At 42.2% G+C, this 24471-nt stretch overlaps 1 protein-coding gene across 5 annotated transcripts in view; it reads left to right on the top strand.

The window, feature by feature from the left end:
* Nucleotides 1–17690, top strand: part of NFATC1 (nuclear factor of activated T cells 1) — a 115735-nt gene extending 98045 nt beyond the window's left edge. For 4 of the 5 annotated variants that reach the window (XM_090136845.1, XM_031609889.2, XM_031609864.2 and 1 more), the window contains one exon: nucleotides 15069–17690. In XM_090136845.1, the coding sequence (XP_089992971.1) occupies nucleotides 15069–15118 (50 nt within the window). In that variant the 3' untranslated portion in view covers nucleotides 15119–17690. The remainder of the gene's footprint in view (nucleotides 1–15068) is intronic. The other variant, XM_031609902.2, reaches the window with a different exon arrangement.
* Nucleotides 17691–24471: the final 6781 nt, after the last annotated feature.

Here is a 24471-nt window from a genome sequence, read left to right as displayed (position 1 = left end):
TTTCTGACTTCTTGTACTTTGGTTGAAATGCAAATTCACTTTCTTGTATTGTTGACTATGTTTCTTTGGTAAAAAAAAAATGTTTGTAATAGATTCCAGTTTTATGAGTTCAGGCTAGAAAGAGTTGTCTGCTCTGTCTAAACTTGGCCACTTTGTGTAATTCTAATTGTTACTAACAGAACATGAACCTGAGAGATTGTGTTTTAAGGAGCCTCTTGTAGGGAAGGGGAGAACTATGTAGCAGAACATCATCTTAACAAATAAAAGTTGGCAGTTGAACTGTGCACTCAAGCTAAGCAAGTGGAAGAAAGATTTTTAGGCCTAAAGACATGATTTAGAACCTGCAGGGCTCTATGATTAAAGTGCACCAGCATGTGTATGCATTAAAGCCAACACTGAAGTAACAACAGAAAAGCTGTCTTCTTGCAAATCAGAAGTACTTCTTGAGAATCAGGTCTCCTGACATCAGAAATCGCACGTGATTCAAAATCCTGCAAAAAGAAAAGAACTAATCTACTTTCTATTTTTGTGTATCAACATGAAAACAGTTATTTAATGTAGATGGACAGTAGGGGTAGATGATCTTGGAGGTCCTTTTCCAACGTTGGTGGTTCTATGATTCTGTGGTTTAAGTGATGGTTAAGGGATAATCAGCAGAAAGGCACATTAGCATTGCAGTGTGTGATTCCTTTCTGCCAGGCCTTCAGACCTGTACCCTGTGTTTCTGTAGACATACTTCACGTGTCTGCCTGTGTTTAGTAAGGGTTCAATGCAAAGACAGTTAAGTCAGTAGAAATTCTTCTGTGCTTTTTGGATCAAACTCCTATTTTCAGACAAGATAACCTAACATTGAATGTTCTTTAAAAAGTCCTATGTAGGAAGAAAAAAAAAAAAAACACACAAAAAACCCACCAAAATATACATGAAAAATTCTAATACTGCGTCAAAATGTAAGGGCCCCAAAGTTGTTGCAGACACAAATTATAGTTCACAGAGCAACTATAAATGATTTTATTACATTAAAAAGGTTAACAGTGATACAATAATCTGAAATGCTCTTTGTATCGTGTATGTAATGTGACTGACTTGCAGAGGTTTCAGAAACCCTCACTAGGCTCTTCTTGGTTATTTGGGTGTGCTAATATTTAAAGCAATGTTTGTGTTGGTTACGTGGCCTAAGCTGAAGGGATCTGTGCTCTCGTGCTAAACAGGGTGTAATATAGGGTATATTTGGGATGAATGCACCACACCTGTTTCTGCCCCCCTTTATACCAGTAGGAAAGAGACATTTCTCTCCTGGAGTAAGCAGTTACTAAGCAATTGTTTCACAACAATATCTGGCAAATGGTTTAAAAGTTCTGCCCAAACCTTGGCTGTGTGGGTGAGGCCAGGAGGCCTCTTTTCACCTGTGCATTGCAGAACAGGTCAGTTTGTGCCACTATGGAGGTCTCCTGAGTTGCTGCACTCATTTGTGCTGCAGTCCAGTGACAACGCTGCACCACGCATTCTCTGTGGAAAACTGGATAATTTCAACAGTTTTCCATTTTCTGTAACGTTTGTCTCTGATGTGGGGGCTTTCTTTATGTGTGCAAGGCTTTCTATAGCAGCTATCCATAGATAGCCGTGACAAAGAGAAAGCATGAAAGCTTCTAGCACAGGACATTCATCCTGGCTTATCTGGCCCTCGGAGACATTAGCTAATCGAGGCCCGATATTCCATACAATAGGACAAGTGGTGTAAAGCTACCTCTGTTATCCCGGTAAACATGGAGACTTATCATTCCCATGACCATTTTACAGGGATTGTTTTGTTCTGACAGCAACATCCACAGCCTGCAGTACTATCGACTCTTAACAACGAATCTGATGCTGGCTGTGCATGTTATCAGCTCCCTAATAACTGTCTCTCTCTCTCTCTTTTTTTTTCTTTCCCACCCCATTTGTGAGAATTTGTCCCCTGGAGCACTTCTCTATCAGGCCCATGCAGCTGCTGTTATTTTAGATATGGCAGGAAGTAGGTACCGGAAAACAGCAAGAGCTCACAGCACTCAGAAAAATCTAGAAATTCCTCTGATTTACCCAAGGCTCTGGCTCCAATCAAAGCCAGTTACAGAAATAAATCAATAAATCAATAAATAAACAAGGGGGGAGTGCGGGAGGAAGGCCTGAGCAACCAGCCTTGCCTGGGCTACATGTGCCAGCCATCACTTTCTGTGAGGTGCTGGGATGGGACAAGCCCCTTGTGCAGCCCAGAGGGCACGCACTTGCACAGCTGATGCTGCACTGCACTGCTGGAGAAACCTCTTGCTCCCAAGGAGCTGCATCCTTATTGCTCGGCCACCCCTGTGTTCCCCCGGCTCGTGGTTTCCCCCTTTGTCTGGTGTGCTCCCATAAATGCTTTTAGCAGAGCTTAGGAAGGAGTACCAGCCAAAGGGATTGATGAAAAGTCACTGGAGCAAGAAACTTACGTCACCGCTACTATTATTATTATTACAGCTACTATTATTATTATAATTGTAAAGCTCAGATAGGATAATTCTTAGCTGCTAGGCAAAGACAGCTGCTAGGCTAGCCACTTTGAGTACCTTCACTTTTCCATCAGGCTAACTTCCAAATAATAAAAAAAAGAAAAAAGAAGAAGAAATTATAAAGAAAAAAACACCTCCTAAGCTTTCAGTTCAGCAAGGGGCTTAAAAAGCGACCTCCACCACCACCACCCCACCCACAGTGACACACACAGATAAAACACTACCTTCACGACTGGTTTTAATAAAGAAATCTTCTCTGACACAGCAGATAAGGAGGAAGATGTCTGCCCACAGACATCTCACACCATTAGCAACCTAGTTAACATCTGTAAATGTTTTAGGGAAAGAAATTACACTTTGAGACATTTCTTTTTTAATTACAGTCTCCAGATGAAATTTGTTAGAGCAGGGAAATGTATCCCATAGCGACTGATGTCAATAGCAAGCAGTCCCTAAAGCCAGCCAGGATTGGGAAAGCCATGCTGTTTGCTGCTCTTGGCACTGCTCCCTGCTTTCACAATGTCAAACTTAGAACTGCCTTTATATGCACTTTCCTTTTTTTTTTTTTTTTTTCCACAGTAGCCGTTGCCAGCAAGCCGTAAACTACTGTATATCACTCAGATTTAAGAACCTAAACTTTAAAACAAATTAAACTCTTGTTGACATTGTAATAAAAATCAGAATAGAATTGAACAGCTCAGTAAAACTGCACTTCTATTATTTTATGGATTTAAGATTGTTTTCTAGGATTCCCAGACTCCCAATACAGCAAAGTTATTTCCTCTTGGCAGATGGCTGGAAAGAAAAAATCATTGAATGGATGAAATTATGTGGCAGACACTAGGTTGAAGCCTAAAGGGAGGAAATGGTGTCTCCCCAGTACCTGTAAATATTTGCTCTGTGTCTTGACCAGAGAAGCCTTTCATCCATGCTTTGGGAAAAAAAAAAAAAAAAAAAAAGAGAGAGAGAAAAAAAGGTATTTATTTTGTGAGTTTTTAAGAAAACAGAATTTTTGTCTGTCAAACTCCAGTTTTTAACCAGATGTTTATGTGGCAAACACAGCTCTGACCCACCCTTCAGAAGCTTGTCCAAATGCAGGTATAAGCATGCAGCCTTGGGGTGCTCCCCAACACCAGCCTCCAGTTATCTTTTATCTCCCTGCTTAGCAGTTAATGTTAGGTATTCTTTCTATAGTTGGTATTTTTTTTTTTTTTCCTATTCTGTAAAATGGAAACAGAGGTTTCCATCCGATTGAATGCCAGGTTTCCATTCTTTATAATGTTTCCTCTCAAAACAGTTTGGAATGAAAGTATTTCAGAAATGTGTGTGGATGGAAGCTACTGCAGATAATCATTTGTTTCATGTAACTGTTTTACAAAAGGTGTGGTGCACTGGAAAGGCTGCTGTGCAAAACGAACAGCAATCAGCTTGCACAGCCTTTCATCCAAACCTTTGTTGCAGTTAACTTTTTTCCTTTTGTTACGTCAGTTAAATGCCCTTTACTGTGCTAGGGCATCAGCCTGAGCCCAGAGACTGAAGAGCTTGCTCAGGTCTTGCAGGGTCCTGTCACAACATTGTGTCTGAATGCTTAACCAAATATTACACAGCCCACAGCTGAGTGCTGAGGTCCTTTCTAGTGGTGAGCACTGAGCTCAGCACAGCTTTTGTGGCACAAATCAAGCTGCAAGGGGGAAGAGTTTCTCCTTCCCTGGGAATGCACCTGTGATTCTTACTGGACTCCTGCAGCTGTGCCTGGTGTTGTCTGTTGACCTTGTTCTATCAATCCATTCTGTAGAACAATTCTGTAGCTTAACACAGTGTGTGGGAGAGAGGAGGAGAAGAAAATATGTTTTGCCATATTTGCAGCTCTGTCACACTGGGACCATGTGTAAATAAGAGTATTCTTCCAGCTGCTCTAATTTAAGCTGCTTGCTATAGGCAGCGTTAGCATCCAAGCAGTGTGAGAGTTCAGCAGCTGCCTAAATGTGGTGGCTTTCATTGCTGTGCCTCCCGTGCTGGGCAGAACAGCTCATAACACCTTGCTGGTGGTTACCCAGTGCAGCTCAGGAACGTTTAGTTTTGCTCTTTGGCTCTGCTTGCATCAAAGGGCCTCAAGTATAGATCTGTGGAATCAACTGTTGGCTCAAACCCTCCCAGAGAAACTGGAAAATTTATGAAGAAAAGGTTTTCTCCTAGTGTAGCTAGTGAGGTGTAAAGCTGACAGACACATCCTGGGCTTAAAAATGTTGTCAGTCCCACCCAGCCTTCATTTCCCATCAGCAGAGTGTGGCTGCTCAGTGAGTCACATCACATCCATCATTGTATCTTCTCAGCAAAAAGCCCTGTGGTCTTGGGGTTATAAAACAAAGCTCAGCCTTTGTAGCAGGCCTGTGTGAGAATGTGACCCAGTCTGGGCTCATAACATTTCCCATTGTCCCCAAAGAAGCACACGGGCACATCATAGATCATAGAGCACCCTAGCATTGTCCCAGCATTGGTACCCACTTTGCTAAAAGGTAAAAATAATGATATTGACATTGGTCTTTCATCTTCATGTTGATCTTTTCTGTTCTGCATGCATCTTGAGGTTTGCTGATGAAACGGGTTATAATGGAAAAAGGTGCTGATGATGGTGATGATAATGGGACAAGCAGAGTCCAGTTCCTGAAAAACCCAACACCTTCCTTACTCAGAATCAGACCAGATAGACTCTGCTGTATCTTTTAACCTGTTGCCAGGACGTTTCCAGTATTGAGGCTCAACGCTTCTCCCACTGACTGATGTCCATCAGACTTGGAGGCTGATTCAGTGGAAAAAGAACTGACTCTTTCAGTGATTCTCTGCTGTGGAAAGAAAGGGGTGCTCAGCAAGTGCCCATGCACAACCCCAAGGTGTCATTCTTCCCTCCAGTTATTATTTCTTTGCTTTAATAGAACATGAGCTGGGGAATTTTTTGCAAACAGTAGTGCAAAGTGGCTTACTTTGGAAGATTCCAAATGATCACAAGGGTCCACAGTATTATTCTATAAAGTCAATTTAAGAGCATATGTGCTAATCCCATTTATTTGATTTAGAACTAACGAAAGTTTCAGTAATGTGCAATTACAAGAAACTTAATGACCCCTTTATATTGAATGCAACTTTTCTGGCACCTAATATGCTTTGATGAATTGCTCATGTGCAATGCTGGAAAGCCTCTATAAAGATTTATAATTGTATAATCAATATGGAAATTCAGTCTTATTTGGCTTTTCGAAACTCTGAAATGAGATTTTGGATTCTCTTTTGCTCCCCGTTTTCCTACTGTACCTCCAGATTTTATTTTCCTAAAGTAATCTGTTATTTCTTCTAAACTTGGAGAAAACCCTTCCTACTGAAACCAAGAAATAAAGATCAATTTTTTTCTTAGCATAACTGTCCTCACCTTTCTTTGTAGCACTGAGGTAGGAGATTTCTTGATAAGCTCTGTAAACCAGACTGAAAGTATTTTTCCCAGTGCATAACTTAGATGTAAAATGGAAATGCTAGAAATGATAAATCGATCCAGAAACGGCAAGTGAAGAGTGTTTCCAGTTGCCTATGTCAGCAGCCTCATCATTTCTCTCAAGCCAAGTGGCATAAGCTTCATGCACAACTCACAGCAGCATGTTCCAGGGCCAGCACTGAGGGCTGATCCATGCATGTTGGAAGTCCTCTGCCCTGCAGGGATGGAGCTTCCCTGGTAGACAATTCCTGTGCCAGGCTCAGGGCTTCACAGCTTGCTCCTGACCTGCTGCCCCCTCTCCCTTTGCCATCTTTGGGACCACCAGGTGGATTCAGCCTTGTTGTCCCAGCCCTGGTGTGCTCTGATTGCACTGAGTCTTGAGTGCTGCCCTCAGCTCAGTTGTGTGCCGGTTGGGTGGTACCATCATGGGATGGGATCAGAAATACGAGAGTAAAAAGAAAAGGAGGTTTCCTTTTGCTGTGTTTGAGGTTTGACAAATGCTGCCTGAGATGACTGGAGGCTAAGAACAGGCAAATGAAGAATTGCTTTCAATTTCTGTCGATTTTGTACACACTCTTGTCATGCTTCAGGGCATGATTCGTGAGTTTTGAGCACCAGCATCTGACAGTGTTATCTTACTGCTGGGCACTAAGCTGGAAAGTAACACTGATCGTGACAGTGAGTTCGTATTACTGCGTTTCACACAAGAGAGGCAAATTTCTGTTGTTTCTAGCAAAACAGTGTCTGCTCTTCCTTACTTCTTCCTCTCTTGTACCCACAAAGCTTCCAGCAATACTGACCTCAGGTTTTGGCTGTCTTAGGTAGTATTTGCATAGTTCTTCTGTCGTGTGGAAATTTTGCGTAAAATGTAAAACACGTCTGTTTTGTTTCCCTGACAGATGCTTTTAGGAACGTAAACACATAATTTTGGTTAAAATGTGGTCTGTTGCACAGCCCTTCCCTCATACGTGCATGTGTGTGTCAAACGTGGCTTGTACCACAGCAGGGCTAATCCTGCAGCCCCTGTGCAGCCCAAACCCCAGCAGCTCCAGTCGAGGATAGCATCAGTGAGAGCTACTGAAAACTTCCCTGTAGACTCAGATTCTTTGGTTTAAATGCTAAACGGTGAGCACTGCCTTAAAAACAACATAAGGTTTGGAACCCACTCTTCTGAGAATCACTGCTGATTCCTGTGTCAGTTACCAGCATCCAGGGATTCAGCCCTAAGTGTACGCAGAACAGGGGGTGCAGGACATTGGCAGGGTTGCTTATGGGAGGGATGAACAATCCATACCCAGCGTGCAGTGTGATGAGATTCGTTTAGTCTGAGCCACAATCAAGAGCCACAGTCAGACTGCTGCCACACAGTGTCGTCAGCACACTGCAGTGAGGATCCTTCCCCCTCCACAGAACAGTAGCTAGGGGAGATTGGAGGTACTGAGATACACAAGGCAAAGGACAGAGCAGGTAGGATAATGGCTCCATGTTATGGGCTGTTAAGCACAACACCCTTCATCCTGTCGAGCCTACAATCGTATGGGAGGATCATGTTTTATAAAAAACGTGCTACTTGTTGTCACTCACTTGCTCCACTGTCCCGTTCTCAGTCTCCAAAAATAGCATGGCCTGTGGTGATAGTTTATTATGATGAAACAGATAAAAAGAAGTTTAAGGTTTTAACACATCCAGGACACCTGAGATAATACAAGATCTGACTTCTTATGGAACCTGTGAAGTTACATTTTCCATAGCTTCACAGGACTTGTTTTGTTTCAGTTTTAATTCAGTAAGCTTCAACACGACCTATAGTTTTGCATTTCAAACTGGCATCTTAGGAATTTGTCCCTGTCCTTTCTGAAATTTCCTTTTATTCTTAGCATAATAGTAGATTTGAAAATATTAGTTATCTAAGACAACTGTCTTTTTTTCAGTGACTTAAGTAATAAGTCTGTATTCTCTGTTGCAACTTTTGTGCGTCAGAGAGGTTTATTAGAAGAGGGAAAGTAGGGACCCAGATAAAACTAGGATTTTACACATGTGATCTGGATTCTTTATTGAATTTGAATTCCTCTTGAGTGACGCTAATATTTGGCATTTGGTCTGAAATAAAGGGCTTAAAAAAGCACAGAAGCCTGATGAAGCAAGGTGTGTCATCATTTGTGGAAAAATCTGAGGGCAGTAATTGAAGACATCAAAGAGAATGTCATACTGTGCTACAGGTAGCATTATGTTAATGTCAAACTCCTGAACTCCCTCCAGAGTTGTGTTTCTGTATCACAGTTCATATGCTGCATAGTGGCAGTGTGTTCAGAGCTGGGCTTAATGGAGAGGAAAACCAGGTTCTTTCTCCAAGATGCTTGTGGCCAATGAACCATTGGAGGCAGAGCACTTAGGGGTATGTTTGCACTGTGCAAAGCAATACATGAAGATATCACTGGCCTGGGAGCCTCCGTAGTTGTAAGGCTTGACTAACAGTGATAGATTCTGTTGAAAGGCAAAAATTAGACAGTTACACTATCTGGACTGCTCCTCTTTTCTGAAGATTGTTCAAATGTGAGACACAGATATGCAGTTTGACCAGAGCCAGGCCATGGAGTTCAAACATGGCACTGCATTGGCTGCTTAGTTCTGCCCACTTGAGCAATGAAGAGTATTATTCACACAGGCTTTTCACACATGTATCTCGAGAGATGCAGCTGGTATTATTTGTATTTTCCATGACAAGTGCACCAGTCAGAGCAAAGCAGGACACTTTTTGTTCCTTTTTGGTGAGAGAGCATTACATTATTCTGAACCTTTTGCTTCAGTTCTGTGCCATCATGGAGACAGTGGTCTACAGTTGGTCACAGGTGGGCAAGAAATAATAAGGAAAAGTTGATCTGTCTGTTGGGAAGGTGCCTTGGCTGTTCCCACCAATGAGAAACTAAAATTGGTAGACAGTGATAGGACAAGGGGAAATGGTTTTAAACTAAAGGAAGGGAGATTTAGATGAGATATCAGGGGTAAGTTTTTTTATTGAAAGAGTGGTGGTGTGGTGAGCTGCTGGAACGGGTTGCCCAGAGAGCTTGTAGGTGTGGAGAACAGCAGAAACTCTCCCGATGAATACGAGCCCTCAAGCTTTTCCTCTGGAAACCTCCACTGGACTTCTTTCTTCTCCCAGTGACCTGACAATCTCTGGGTGAGTCCTGTGCAGTACAGGCAGGAGGCAGACATGAGGATGGCAGTACCCATGGCTTGCAGCAAGGCCAGCTACTTGAAATATTCATGCCTGTGCAGTGCTCCATACCCATGGGAGTGGAGTCAACCTGGCTGTGTCTTCACACAGGACTGTGTTAAAATTATCAGTCTGTGTCTTCTTTTGCAGTAGACAAAAGAAGACCTCAGGATTCCATGTAGTTTGTCATATTGCATCCCAGTCGTTTAATTTATACTTGTGCACTGACGTCACTGGAAAAAAAATTGCTTCTTGCCCAAAGCAAAGAACGCTGTGCATTTACAGGCTCAGCACCATTACCCATATACTCATTGTCCAAACCTCTCTGGGACACTGCGGAAGTGCACTGAAGTCAACAAAAAGATGGTCACTGATTTCCAGAGTCTTTGGGATGTGATGTGTGAGCAGTCTTCTGCTGACCAGACATCAGAGCCTTAATTAAGAAAGGAGAGAAAAATAATGGGTGAAAGTGGAAGATCGATAATAGCATCAGAGTTTCTCTTTCAGAAGCGTCTCAAGATTACTTAAACGGTGTGCTTTTTTTTTGTTTGTTTGTTTTTTGGTTTTGCAAGAAAAGCTTCTGTGAATAGAGAGCACGTTTGTATTTCAGACAGTTAACAAAGGACCTGCTTCTTGTTTAAATTTGGCTTTAATCTGCCTGGCAAGATAGGAGCTGCAGGAACGTCAGACTGGAGCATAGACCACTCCTAAGGACTGTGCAGTAGAGGCCAGTGCTGCCATGCTGTCCTCCAAAGCATGGGAGAGGAACACCTGTGCCATGGCCCACTCACTGGTGTTTGCCTAGTAGACCCATTTCCATGTAAGAATATTGGTAACTTCACAGTGCAGAAGCTCAAGAGTGCAGCCATAGGGATTATTGCCATTAGCAATGTGGGCAGAGATAGGATATGTTTTCAGAGTGCCAACATTCCCTCCCCAAACTGTAGGTGCATTTCTTTATAATTGTGGTTTCAATCATGTTTTTCTCAGCTCAACTTTCATTTTTTTTTCAGACTCCTGGGCACATTTACCTTTAGGAGTATTAAATGACACATGGCTAAGTCTTCCAGACTCTCATCTTTGTATACCCCCAAAGAGCTCACCAGTTGTAGCTTCTCTCCACTTCTTGACCCTCTGACCTTGTAACTTCTTTGTTTTCAGTGGGATCAATATCTGAGATGAAAGGCACAACTGGGTCTCAAAGGAACAGTTATTAAAACAAGAAGCCATAATGATACCTATAGGCAAATTAGTCATCAGATAGAAGGAGAGCTGAAATCGCTAGAAATTTGAACTTTTTCCAGATGATAGAATCCATGTATAGATATATCTGGTTGTCCTGTTTAGTGCAGGAACCCAAACTGTTGCATCGGAAAGGCACTGATTTTGCTAATTAGTAAAGCAAAAGTTTCCATTGCAAGGGCATTTTAAAGAGAAATTAAACACAAGAAAAAAAAAAATCCTCCCTATTAAACTAAAATGTGGTGTAACAGCTCACCACATCCTGCTACTGTGGCATCTGCTGTTTAGAAAAGGAAAGGTTCCGCTTTCAGACGCCTTGACAGGTAGAGAGGTCACATGTTACCTGATTTCTCAGCACTATTACTTCTTGAGTTTATACCAGTGGAAAAGCTGAACATGATGATGGAAAATATCAGTTGAGGGAAGGCATTGTGGGGAACTGTAGGTTTTAGTGACAAAAGGAACAATGCCCATTCTCTCCCCCGAGAATAACACTGAGGATTCTGAATACTCAGTTTATGTTTTAAAAATGAGTGTAAAAACTTTGCTACCTTTTTTTTTTTTGAAAAATGTTACACTCATTGAAAAACACAACTGCTCTTGGAATGGTACTACAGATATGAATGTATCCAAGCAGCTGCTGAATCAAAGACCAGCATTTGCTTTAGAAAAGAAATTCAAACCCAGGCCAAAATGTCACTTGCACTGAATGCTGCTGTTCTGTGTCTCACACACAATCCTGTTGTAGTAACAGGTTTGTAAGCCAAAACTAGATCATTCAAGGCAGCTGGCTCCCTTTGATTTTTTTTAATAAAGATTTTGTTAGTAATGTGGGAGCAAAGAGAAAAATATAAATTATTTTCTCTGCACCAACGGCATACTTCACCTTTCTTAGTTCTTGGTCCTACAGGACCAAGCAGAGTCCTGAGGATACCATGGGGAAAGGAAGTGATGGATGGCAAAGGCACTGCTGAACAGGAAGTGACCAACTTGATCACATGGCATATGAACGATACTATCAAGAAGCAAATTTAAAACAAGAGGAAGTACTTTTTCCATCAACACATCCTTCAACGGGAACCCACTGAACCCATTGCTGCTGGAAACCATGAAGGCCAGGACAGCTTTGGAAGACTATTAGTGGATTTCATGGAAGAAAGTCCATCTAAGTTCCCAAGAAACAAGGACCCAGAGCTCCTCTTGCTCCTGAAGGCCTCCAGCAGTCAGGAGGTGTAAGAGTGTTAAAGAAAGCATCACCGGAGGCATGCCTGGTTCCTGTGCTCTTTCCTGAATAGTGGACTTTTGGCAGTTGTCAAATGCAGACCAGATGGACATACATGATGTTTCAAAAGATCAGTCTTTCAATAACAGAATTTCCAAATAAAATATTTCCCTTAACATCCAGCAGGGTTAATGGAATTTGGAGTATAAAAGAAGCAAATTTTCCAGAAATTCAAAATTTAAAAATGTTGAAGACACTTCTGTGTCTAAACTGAAACCATTTGAGGAATGTAATCCAAATTTGCACGTTATTTTGACTAAACTGCATTTTTGGCCCAACTTCTGTCTGTCGGACCTGGAGTGAGAGTGGAGCATCTTCATGTGAGTGCTGGCTTCACGTCTCAAGCTGAGCCCAGTGAGGCTCACCCAGTGCACAGCCCACGCGTGCCTGCTGCCTGTTCTGTAGGCTCCTCATCTCTGGAGGCATTTCCTTCCAGCTTCAGGTGCCTTGGTGGGCAGCTTGGGGAAGCCCGCTCTAAGCACACTTCCCCTTTCAGCTCTTGTGTTTAGCACTCTCTGTGAGCAGTCTGCCTCTACACTATCAGCTGCTTTGCTGAGTTACCTGTTCCCCCACTTGGGGCTTGCACCTTGTCTATCTCTGTGACTTTGTTTCCTTTTCACTATTGGGAATTTTTGCATCTTAAGCACAATGGTGGGCAAAGGGGAAGAAACAGCGGTGACCTGTGTCTGAGCCCTGCTTATCTGAGAGACAATGTGGATGAAGCTGATGTTGAGCATACTCATAGCTAATTTGACTCTGTGAGATTTGGTGGCAGTGACTACACTGCAGTTCAACACTGTCATTTTGTAGTGACTGATGTTGAAAAGTTGTCAGATGTTGTTATGTGAGAACACCGAACTTGACTTTCTCATCAAGATAGCAAAAATTTACCTGTTAGGAAGTATATAATAAAAATGCACGATAAAGCCAAAGATCCAATCTGTATCCTGTTGAAGTCAATGACCAAATTACCAGTTGGTGACAGCTTTATCTGGCTGCTGAGAGCTGAAGAGAGCATGAGCAATGAACCAAAGCAGGTGGGCTCCCAGATGAAAAGTCATGTCACCTCTAGAGTAAGTCATGTCTACAGGGCTTGAGTGACAGATGATTCATCTGAGGGCTGGAAAGGCTGCCTCTAAGGTCCTAAGCTGGTTTTGGTGATGGACCTCCAGCTCTTAGGTGTTTGTGTCACCAAGTTGGATCCAAAATACTTTTTCTAAATGCTTTAACGGGGAGAATCTTGTGCTGTTGGGCTGGGGGATATTATATGTGGGAATTTTATTGAATAAATCTAGAGCACCTCAGCTTATGTCCAAGCATTTAGTCTGAGATTTGAGATACCTAAATGCAAACGTCTTTGTGGTGGTGATCACCTCTGTTTCTCCACCTCCCTGTCCTCAAGGTTGTGATACTTATTTCACACTGTATAGAAACATTGTGAAGATTTGTTATCTAACATCTTTAAGCATTCCATATACAAAGTCTGATAATTGCCCTGAATAGTGTTCTAATTTTATTTCATGGAAACGAAATCAGAAACTTGATGCAAAGTTAGGAAAAAATGTAATATTGACCGACCCATATGAGGATTTGTTTTCATCGTTGCACTCAGCACAAAGATATCACTGTGAGGTTTGCTTTGTACCTAGTCTTAGTTTGAGAAGTTTATCAAAGAATCTATCTTTACAAAAGCATCATGGAAGAACTGTCCCACAGAAAATGTGCACTGTTTGCATTCAAGGTAGAGATTCAGTTCAGGAAGTCATCCAACGCCTTGCAGCACATAAATGGAGTAGCATTTCTTGCTGTGTTCAGATGGCAGGGCAGTCTTTGTCACAGAGAATGGCTGGTCACTTAAATTTGTTTCCCCTGTTCAGCAATACTAAAGATAAACTCTGCAACACTCTCGTGAACTGCTTTGCCTTTACATCTCATTTCCATGCTGCTCTTAGTCCGCTGCCATAAATATGTAGTTAGCTACAAATGCAACTGATACTTCTTTCTTAAGTATGGCACTGGCAGAAGTGGTTGCATTGGCCAGGACCTGTGACATTAATCCTGATTGATTCGTGTGCTGAAATTACAAAATAGGCAATAGGTCTAAAGAAAGAAAAAAGAAAAAAAAAAAGCATATGCATATAAAAAATAAAAACCAACCACTCGTTTCAGGAAGTTGGTTTTAGGCGGGCTTGGTCTTTTCCAGTAAACACATGGAGTTATCTGGATGGCTGTGAACAGCAGCCCACAGGCAAAGGAAAACTTGGGCTTTTCCGTGGCACTTCCATGAAGTGAGCATGTGTTTCCCACTCCCAGCATCTCTCACTCAGAAGCCGTGATAGCATAGCTGATGGCATTTTGTCTATCTTCATGTAAATCAGGTGGTGGCAGTCGCTGCAGGGAGGTGGGGTGGAAATAAAAGGGATGTTGTGGAGTCCACTGTAGACGACCTTTGCCAGGTTCTGTCATTTCCTGTCCATCTGCCAAAAATCACAAGCTGATAAATGGAAATAATGTGAGTGTGGGAAACTGTATTGCTTGATGGCAACAGGGGAGGGAGAAAAGAATTTTCATTCTTTCGAAGGCTCATGAATAAAGAAAACATCACTTTGTCAGCAGAGATGCAGTTTGACTGTCTGATGCTGTGATAGTGGACCTTGTTTAATCTCTTCTCTAACTCTTGCCAAGGGTTTTAATGTGCTCACTCCTCCTACCTGCCTGTGCAGATGGGAAAAAGACCGTATGTCCATGTGTGCTGGGCACAATGAAAAGAGTTCATGCATTCGTACATGTTATCAGCTATGGGGAATGGGCGAGCACATGAGTTTCTTTTCTCTCCTTTTTTAATGCTGGCCTACAATAAAAAAAAAAATCAGCATGTGAAATGGTATCCTACCTAGGCATTGCTGTTCAAATGCCCAGTTCAGCTGGCAGCTTTGTGCCACATACAATGACTAACATACATTCCAAAGGGCTCTTGCGATTCTGTGATTTCCTGTGGTTCTCTTCATTTTTCAGAGCCAATTCTAGAGGAAATGTAAGTGATTGAAAATGTTAAATATGTTTGATGCAATCAGGGATCTAGGATGCTGCTGTTCTTGTGATGTCTGGTGTTACTGAGTATTTAGCATGTCAATAACCTTGGTTAATCTTGCTGTTTTGCACTGTGATCAGCCTTTACTAGCTATCTCGTTATGTTTTGCTTCACGTTCAGAACTGCACTGAAACTATCAAATGGATGCGGGTTTGCAGGGCAGTTCTGCTCCTGCAGCATTGTGATGCTAATTGAGTCATTTTTTTTCCTGTGTTCTTTCTTTGCAGTAAATGAAATTATAAGGAATGACCTTTCCAGTACCAATGTCCATTCGTAGCTTTCCATACGGGCCTACTAAGAAATCCACACACTTTTGACGCAGCTGGCATGTCAGCTCGAGTGCAGAGACTCCGAAAATACTGAAGATGTTAACCTGGTAGCACTCTGATCTTCCACGTTACTGAATGTCAGGAACTGAAGATTTACCTCTTGCTCGCAAAGAAGTAGTTCCTCAACTTCAACTGATGAAATAGCTTTAAAGAAAATCATCTCAAAAGAAAAAGGAGAGAGTATACTCCAAGACTGCTCGTTTCATGGGACAAAACTAGAAAACTCAGCAAACCCTTGAGTGCTTCTTCCCAGTGCTGATCTTTTCAGCATGGCTCCACTGGAATAGAGCCCTGGAAGTGCCTTATTTTACCAGGTTGTGGCATCAGGGCATTTTAAATAAGCTTTGAATTTACTACCATTAAAGGTGTTGGTAGGTGTAGAGATGTAGAGCTTGCATTCTGGAGAGTGACATTGAAGGACGCTTAAGGCTGTGCAGCAAAGCAGGGAGTGAAATCCCTATCCAGCAAGATGTGGTTATGAATTCCAGAATTTCTTTGCATTTTCTTTGTTGTAACGTATATCTTATTGCCTTATTCTCAGTGCATTTCAAATTCTCTTCATTTGTCATCATCTCAGCTTTCTTTAGCATATTGTCTTTATGTGCTAATGAATCATAGGATTGTTAGTAGTAGCATGTTAAGGTTTTAATTTTAATCTGGCTTCAGTCATAGCACAAGTGAGTTGAATAGCACAAAATAAAAAAGGTTGATGGACAAAAAATTGAAATCTATCTATTACATGATAGATGAATGTGTATGCATGTACATACATACTAGTATATATGCATATATTTATATATGACAAATAATATAGATGATTGCCTGGTCAGGGCACTGAGTTTAGCAATAATTTCAATTTCTGATAATGCATTTCAGATCCACAGCAAATATTTCCGCTACTTCTTCTGAGGGTTTGTTGAACCTAAAGCAGGTATGCATTTTCTCTCCTCATGCAGTTAAGCAAGCACTTTACATAGGCAAGGAGGATGCATACAAAATACATGTTATTTACCAAATGGCAAATTATGAGTTAAAGTAACTGTAAATAGCAGTATGGAAGAGTGTAAAATATTTGTTCAGTTATAATGTTATTATTCCGCAGAAGCCTTATAATTCTCTGCTACATGTATGAAAAAGAATATTACCAAAAAGCCACAAGGGTTTAATATGCAGCGCTGTATAGTGTGTTTTCAGATTAGCTAATATTTCTGAAGCTACAGATAGGCATGTAGTGTAACCTTCAGCATTGTATTTTTTACAATCAACTGCTTATTATATAAATAGCAACAACCTATTATTTCGCATAACCAAAAAGTAAAAAGAAATAAAATAGCATGACTTAAATTAAAAAAAATGTTTAACATTAATATTGTGCCTTAGGAATCCGTGCCCCCTTCTGGAACTAGACCTGAACTACACCTCCGTGCTGAGGTGACTCATTAACCGTGACACAGTAAAGATTTGAACAGGTTTCACAAAAAGGTGAAACCCTACGAAGCATTTTAAAACATTATTCTGCATAATTACGTCTTACTTTCTTTATTAAAAAAAAACAAAAATCAAAAAAAAAACGAAAGCCATATTTGTCATATTTGCACATTACTGTGAAGACATGAGAATATAATATGGCTATATGTACATAATATGCTGTTATTGGTCCTTATAATAGTCTGTTATTGCTCACCTGTTTAATCCCAGTTATTTACCCTGTATTTACCATTGTAGACGTTGCATGAAACATTTCTTATAGACTGCCATATGAAAAGTAAAAAGCTTGACAGACGTCAGCTTGACTTGTAGCTAGAAAATAGATCCAATAAAGCAAAATGTTTTGCTGGAAGCTAGTCTTAGAGTGGTTCATTTTACGTTATCTTGACAAATCTTCCTTTCTCATATAAAATATGCATTTTTACGTTATATACATATATATGAACATATAACTCCATCTCTTCTATTTGAAGCATCCTTCTGCATCCTGCTAATATAATCATCTTAGTACGGAAGAAAAGTCTCTTGTCAACAGGCTCTTCTTTATTCCCCCCTGCATTTAAAGACATTGCTGCCAAGGAAAGAAATTGATATATGATATAATTATCAGATTTTATTATCTCAGTGTTTCAAAGTTGTCAACAAAGTGTGCGTGGAGGAATCTCTGGTTATGCCAAAGCATTTTTTTTTCATGTGCATAAATACCTTGGGTGAGGCTTTTTTGGTGCAGGACAACACACAGACACATCCTTCATCATGTTTGCATTTCAGCAGTAATTTTAGCAAGGTTTTCAATTGTATGGTTTGGATATGTTGCATCTCCTTCACCCTTATTTTAATTTTCCTCTTTAACCTATATAAAAAACAAAACAAACAAAAAAAACCTGTTACCTTTAAGCCTGGATAATGGAAGATTATGCATCTCTTGTATATGTATTCATAAAATAAAATGAAAGCAAAAATATTTCCTGTATGAGACTATCTTGTTTTCAAACGTGTGTTATGTTTGTTGCTCTCAATTTATGAAAACACTTTTCACTGACCCCTTTTGAAAACAAAGCAAAACCAAAAAGCCACATAAGCACAGCCCTTACAGTCATGTTCAAAAAGACTTTTGCCATAGATAATTCTGACTATTAAAGAGAGCGCTCTGATGAATGTTAAGTGGTAAAACAAGCTACCTTATGCAGCAAATTACTTACATCTGTATAGACTGCTTGTACAGTAATTTCTTTTGCTCTCTCTTGAACTATTTCTGAAATGTGTGGGTTGCTAAGGGTAGGCTTTGGATCTGCATTCTTCAATGCAGCACGTTCAAGAGACATGTTGGTTAGGCTGGAGGGAGGGCTGCTCACAGACAGGCAGAGAGGGATGACTTGTTTAGAGGTGCGTGTGACAAGTGTGATGGCTGACACTCCCTGAGTTCCCTTCCACACCATGAGAGAAGGCACAGATGTGTATTTATGCCTTTGATGAACAAGGACCTTCCTCTGCCTTGCATTTGTTTTCCTGTGAGTACAGGGTGACACACGTTGCTCACTATCACACCAGGCTTCAGGGAATCCCTCCTCCCTTAAGGAGAGACATATGCTCCAAACCTCTTCGAACCCAGACACAACCCAACCCCTGAGACATCAGTCAGAATTCTCTGCTTCCCTGTTTGTGGGTTGGAAATACTGATATTACTCCTCATGTGGACAGCATGAGCCTTGTTGTTGATGAGGTTCCTGGAAAAAGGAAAATACTGAAAATGCTGTCACACATTCTTTATATCTTCCAGAGACAGTGGCATCCTTTATACCAGAGCAAAATGTCTGGTCACATGCTGAATTCATTTAAGCAACATACTTCAGTCATTGTGCTACCTGGCTTCCTGTGAGCTTCCTCTCATTTCAACAAATCTCCTCGTCAAAACACAGCAGGCCCAAGCACTGCTGCATTAACCACGTCTTGCCCAGAGTTCTTCAAGCAAAAAGAGTCTATAGCAAACCCCTTGCTGACTACTTTCATTCATAACCAAAGCATAAGGTGAATCCCACACACCCATCTGGTACTGTTTGACTAAATACCCTTCCTGGAGTCATGCCTCTGACATTTTCTTTACAGCTGAAAATGGTAAATTTCAAGGAGTTAAATTTCTTGGAAAGAGCTGCACTGCCTTGAAGCATTGCCTAAGATCTCCTTCACCATGTGTGTATTTTAATTGCAGACATCACTGTAAATCTGTGAAATTTGTTTCAGTAAAAATAAAATCTCTCTCATCAAGCACATGACTGTGGAGTGTCAAGGTCAACAGCATAAGATCTTCTTAGTATCTATAACTGCTTCTTTTAACAATGGTCTAATTTTATGCCATGATCACTGAATGGACTTTTTATCAAATTGAAGCTAGTCCTATTTTCCCCACTTTTGCATACACTTAGCCATTTGCCTTTTTTAATTTGCCTGCATTGTGCCCTCTTTCTCAGCAAGTTAATATTTTTCTTATTTCATCTTTTGAGCCTCTTTCCAAAAAAATTAGAAGGTTTTGATTTTCTTCAGGTAGCCAAATAATTTGTTCAGTGCAGATCAGTTACAGATTCTCACAGTGTTGGCTTTAATTACAAACCATTCTCAGGTCCAAAAACAACTCTTTTTTTGGCCAAAGAGAGTGCAAGCTCATGGAGCTTAAACAATTCAATGGTTGAGCATTTGGGAGTTAAGGCGACTGGCGGTATACCTGGCACTTACCACAGCCTGTGGGCACATGGGCTTTTGTCATTTAAACCAAAAAATTGCTGACTGTAGCTATTCCTACCAACTTGCAGATACAGGCAACCCACAAGCCATTATTTGCAGATGTGGCAAATTCATTTGCAGTCATTTTAGGAAATCCTTTTTTTTTTTTTTTTTTTTTTAATAACACAGGGAAAAAGTTTTCAAAAATGCCGTCAGCATCAGTTTCCAGTGCTTCTTCTGAACTGATTTCACACCCACAGCTCCTGTACCCAGTCTCCTTCCAGCATCACTGGCCCAGGGCCTCTGGGCTGGAAATAACATAAAGTCAGGCTGGGAGCAGTGCCAGAGATAGAGCCATCCAAGCCCTATTCCAGGGCATCCAGACTGAGCCAACCCAAGGGCTGTCGTTCAGTCTGCCCAGCTGTGAATGTCCTACATGTCTGCCTGGATGCTTTCCTGTGCAACCTACTATAAGGAGGTTGATTTAGCAGAGGGGTTGAACTCGATGATCTCTAGAGGTCCCTTCCACTCCCTACGATTCTGTGATTCTATGACTTAACATATAATGCTGGGGCAGCTGGCCTGTGGTGCCAAAGGCTGAGTGCTGAGTGTGAAACCTCACCCACCAAAGGATGCCCATAGTGGAGTCCTGGAACTCAGCACAGTGTTGGCCTCGTCCAGCCAGGGGACATCCCAGTCACCCTGGTTTCATGGTACTGAGGGAGAGTAGAGCTCTCTGTGCCTCACCATAAAAGATGTCAGTGCTTGGCTTTTTAACTGCAAGGCTTGGGGTTTTTATGGTCTGGTTTGTTTTGGTTTCTAATGGGAAAAATGACATTTCCTCCAACATCAGATTATTATTATTTTTTTTAATTTTTAGCTTTCTGCTTAGAAAATACAAACCACATATTATCTTGAATCAGACTGATCCAAACTGAGCTTTCTCTTTTTTCCCCCCTCCAAGTCCCCAGGCTGGGCTGCTTTCCCAGGCAGTGGCTCCCCACACCCAAGCAGAGCTACACAGTCATCACATACTTGCTGCCTCTGCCCGATTTCTTGAATGATTTCTTTGCAGGAAAATCCACATGGGTCTTTCCTGCCTCCCTGGACCCTTTCCAAGGTTTCTGCCTGGGCTGTGCTGATCCAGCCCCCTCCTCTCACTATCCTAGCAACCTTTTTATTTTTTTTCACGTACGTTTTATCCTATAAAATGGATTAGCCCTAGTGAGATAATGACACTGCACTGAGCACGCATCCGTTGGTTGGTTCATCGAGGTTCCCCTGTGCTTTCTACCCACAGCAGTGTGCAGTACAGGGCCCCTCAGCAGAGCTCGGGGTTTTTCACCCTGACCGCTCCACCAGCACGCTGCCAGGGATGGCAGAGGCACAGGGGTGCAGCTCAGGGGGTGAGCAGTGTGGGTTGAGAGAGGCTGCACTTCAGCACACCTGTGGGAACAAACCCAACACCAGCATGCCCCACAGCAGTGCCCTGGGGAGGCTGCTGTCACCACCCCTCTCCATCCTCGTGGCCCAGCATCTCCCTCAGTCACAGTTTCTCCACCTGGCAGCACGGGGATTGGGGGTGAAGGGGACGTAGGGCCGAGGCTGCATAGCAGCAGCAGCAGTACGTGGGAGGGAGCAAACCCTGCCTGACTCCTGGGATGAGTCTGCACAAGTGGGCGTATGAAACCTTCAACTTTCCAACTGCATGATTTGGTCAGGTCACAGATTGATGACGGGATAGGCCAGGCACTCTTCTGCCACTCCAGGTCCTCAGGAGCCAAACAGTGCTTCCAGCACAACAGTGTCCCCATAAACAGGAGGTGCTGGTACTTTTGGAGTGCTCTGCTGAAGCCACTTACATCTGCCACTGACCTCAGCCATGCAAATGACGAGCTGGGTGTCTGTGTGAAGATACAGGCCTACGTAGGAGTTTCAGGTTCAGTTTTCCCTGCAGGGTATGGTAGCTATGACACTTCAGAAAGTTGATTTTGAGAGTTACAAGTAAGATCAGAAGACTCTCGCTCTCAATTTATAAAGTCAATAGTTTCAAGTTTAAACCTATATATAAGCCAGAGGGGCCCGGATGGAACCAGGAGCTTCATGGGAAGCCAAGGGCAGCTCCCTGGGGAAGAAGAGTGGGCTCCATCAGGCCCTGGAATGAGGACCACTCAGACCTCCTTGTGCTCCCATGGCAGCAATGATCATCTGGCACACAGGGTGCCTCTGGTGATGCTCACAGGTGCAGGATTTTCTGCAGTCAGCCCTGCTCGTACAAAGGGATGGCAGATGAACCCTTCAGTATTTATTGCTGCCAGCAGTCAACGAGGCCAGAAACCGCTGCTTTAGGAGAATATTCAGTGAAGCAGGTTGCAACACAGTAAAGAGAATAATAACTTAGATCCAGTACGAATTTTCCTTCCACCCAACTCCTTCTGAAATACATGCACATACCAAAAGTTAAGTGCAGAACTAAAACTTCTTGTTGCTAAAAATAATAGTGGAAAAGAATTACTATATTTATGTAGTTCAAGTGTACTTGGCCTGTATGAGCCTAAAGAGTTAAACAGAGTGCTTGATTAACTAATAATGTTAAGTAATTTCTTATATAAAAAAACATATCCCTAAAACATTTTTTGCCTGAAGTATATGCATTTCTGGTGATATATAGCTTAGACCACTAAGCAATAAACCAGTAGTTACTGTGCAGTGATGACACGTCACTTATCAGTGCTGCCTACTGGTCCAGTGGTTGACCTAAACCCCAACATTTCCCTTTCCCCACAGGCAGGGTTGTAAGAGTAGAATAATAAACATACCATATGCTGCCTGCTGACGCACTTCGGTCCCGATTCAGATTACAGTACAGTGTTGCAGAATACAGCTCCTGCCAGCACTGTTGGGTGATGGAAAACACAGAAGGGCCTTTTCTTTCTAGGAAGGACTTTATCAGCTTAATATCTGAACCACTGGGGTCAAAGGGAAAGATGTCAAGCTAGCCTGACTGTGGGCTTTGAAGTTTAACTTGCTCGTGCTCTTTCCACCTTCTCATGGCTACCTTGGCTGGGCATCTGCAGGTTGAAGGCACCTCTCAGAAGGGCACACGGCCTCCCAGATCAGGGCACCTCAGCTGCTGACCTACTCCTACAGGCTGCTGAGTGCCAGGGGCTGGCAGGGTGCTTGGTCAGCACTCTTTGAGACTATCTGAGGACCAGAACGTTTATGGAAATCAAGATCTTAGGCTTTTCTCAACTGAGCTTGGAAGGACTGACTGCACATAAAGCTTCACATTTACTGAAACCAGCAAGTCACACAACACTACACTAGATTATACTGGTGCAGGCTCTACATAATTCATTTCATTTCCAGGATTTCTGTGTTTCACAGCCACGCTTCATTACCATGACTAGAAACAAACGTAAGCCACTCTGGTCACACAAGCAGTCAACTTGTACCAACATTCAGCTGGAAGATAAATCCATCCAGTGCCTGGTGTTCCCCTCTCTTCCCACCTTCTTCCACCACAGCAGCCTGTAGTATGGCACAAAGGCACACTTTGGCCTTGTACCACGTCAGCAGCTTCTCTAGCTCACTAGCTTAGTTGTCAGCATATTGATTGCTTTGCACACACCTCAGTGAGCTGCATGTATTCTCTCTGACTATTCAGGCAAGCAAGCTACAGAGAATGGCTTGTATTTAAAGGTTCCCAGGAGCTGCAGGTGTTGCACCAGTGCCTGCAGATATAGCAGAACCACTTTCACTCTAACACGTGAGGGTTGTATTGAAGGTCCAATTTAGAGATAAGGATGTGCTGTGGGACCATATCAAAGGTCTTGCAGAAGTCCAGGTAGACAGCATCAGTTGCCCTTGGCCCACCAATGATGTCACTGTCATAGAAGGCCACCAGATTGATCAGGCACAATCTTTCCATGCTGAAGTTATGCTGGCTGTCTCTGATAACCTCCTTATCTCACATATGCCTTAACACAGCTTTCAGGAGGATTTTCCAGGATGATCTTCCCAGTCACAAAGGTGAGGTTCACTAGCCTGTAGTTCCCCGGGTCTTCCTGTCTCCCCTTCTTAAAAATGGGAAGGATATTTCCATTTTTCCAGTCATGGGGGACTTTGCCTGACTTTTCAAGTATGATGGTGAGTGGCTTGGCAACCACATCAGCCAGTTCCTTCAAGACCCTGGGATGCATGTAGTCCGACACAGCAGAGATGTACACATTCAGTCTCATGAGTTGGTCTCTGGGAAGCCTGCCTGCCAGTGAAGATAGAGGCAAATAACTTACTCAGTACCTCAGCCTTCTCCATGTCTGTTGCAGTCAGTTTTCCCTTTTTATTTATCACCAGGGTGAGACTCTCCTTGGCTCTTCTGACCAACGTTCCTGTGGAATCCCTTCTTGTTATTTTTCACAACCAGTGTAAGGTTCAGTTCCATACATGGGCTTTCCTGACTCTACCTCTACACATCTATACAGCACCCCTGTATTCTTCCCAGGTCACATCTCTCCTTCCACTACCTATACGTGTCATTCTTATCCCACAGTTCGACCACTGGATCATTGATCAGCCATTCTGATTTCTTGCCTCATTCACTTAATTTCTTATGTTAATTAGAAATTAAGATAAAATAACATAAGTTAATTAGTTTCTTATGTTAATTTCTCATGTGCTGTGGGATGGAGAGCTCTAGTGCAGTCAGAAAGGTATCCTTAAAGACCTGCCAGTTCTACTTTTTTCTTTTGTCTCTAAGGAGAGTTTCCCAGAGTATTTCATCCAATAATTCCTTAAACATCTGGAAGTTGGCTATCCTGAAGTTCAGGCTCCTGACTTTGCTCTTTGCCAGGCCCATACTCCTCAAGATCATGAACTCAACCAAAGCTTGGTCACTACCGCCCAGGTTTGTAGTCCTGCAGGTTTATGTATGGAAATTTTGCCTGCTGAATGCCATCTCTCAGCACTGATATTCCACACTAGAATGTGAAATAGCAGCAGTATCTTTCAGCTCTGAGTATCCATTTGACATTATTCAATGGAGTTCAGTCAGCATTCTTAAACAAGTGAAACCACACATTCCTTCACTGCTGTA

This window comes from Phasianus colchicus, chromosome 3, assembly GCF_987193195.1.
Source record: "Phasianus colchicus chromosome 3, bPhaCol1.hap1.1, whole genome shotgun sequence".
Taxonomy (NCBI): Eukaryota; Metazoa; Chordata; class Aves; order Galliformes; family Phasianidae; genus Phasianus; species Phasianus colchicus.
This window is presented reverse-complemented; position numbering and strand designations above follow the sequence as displayed.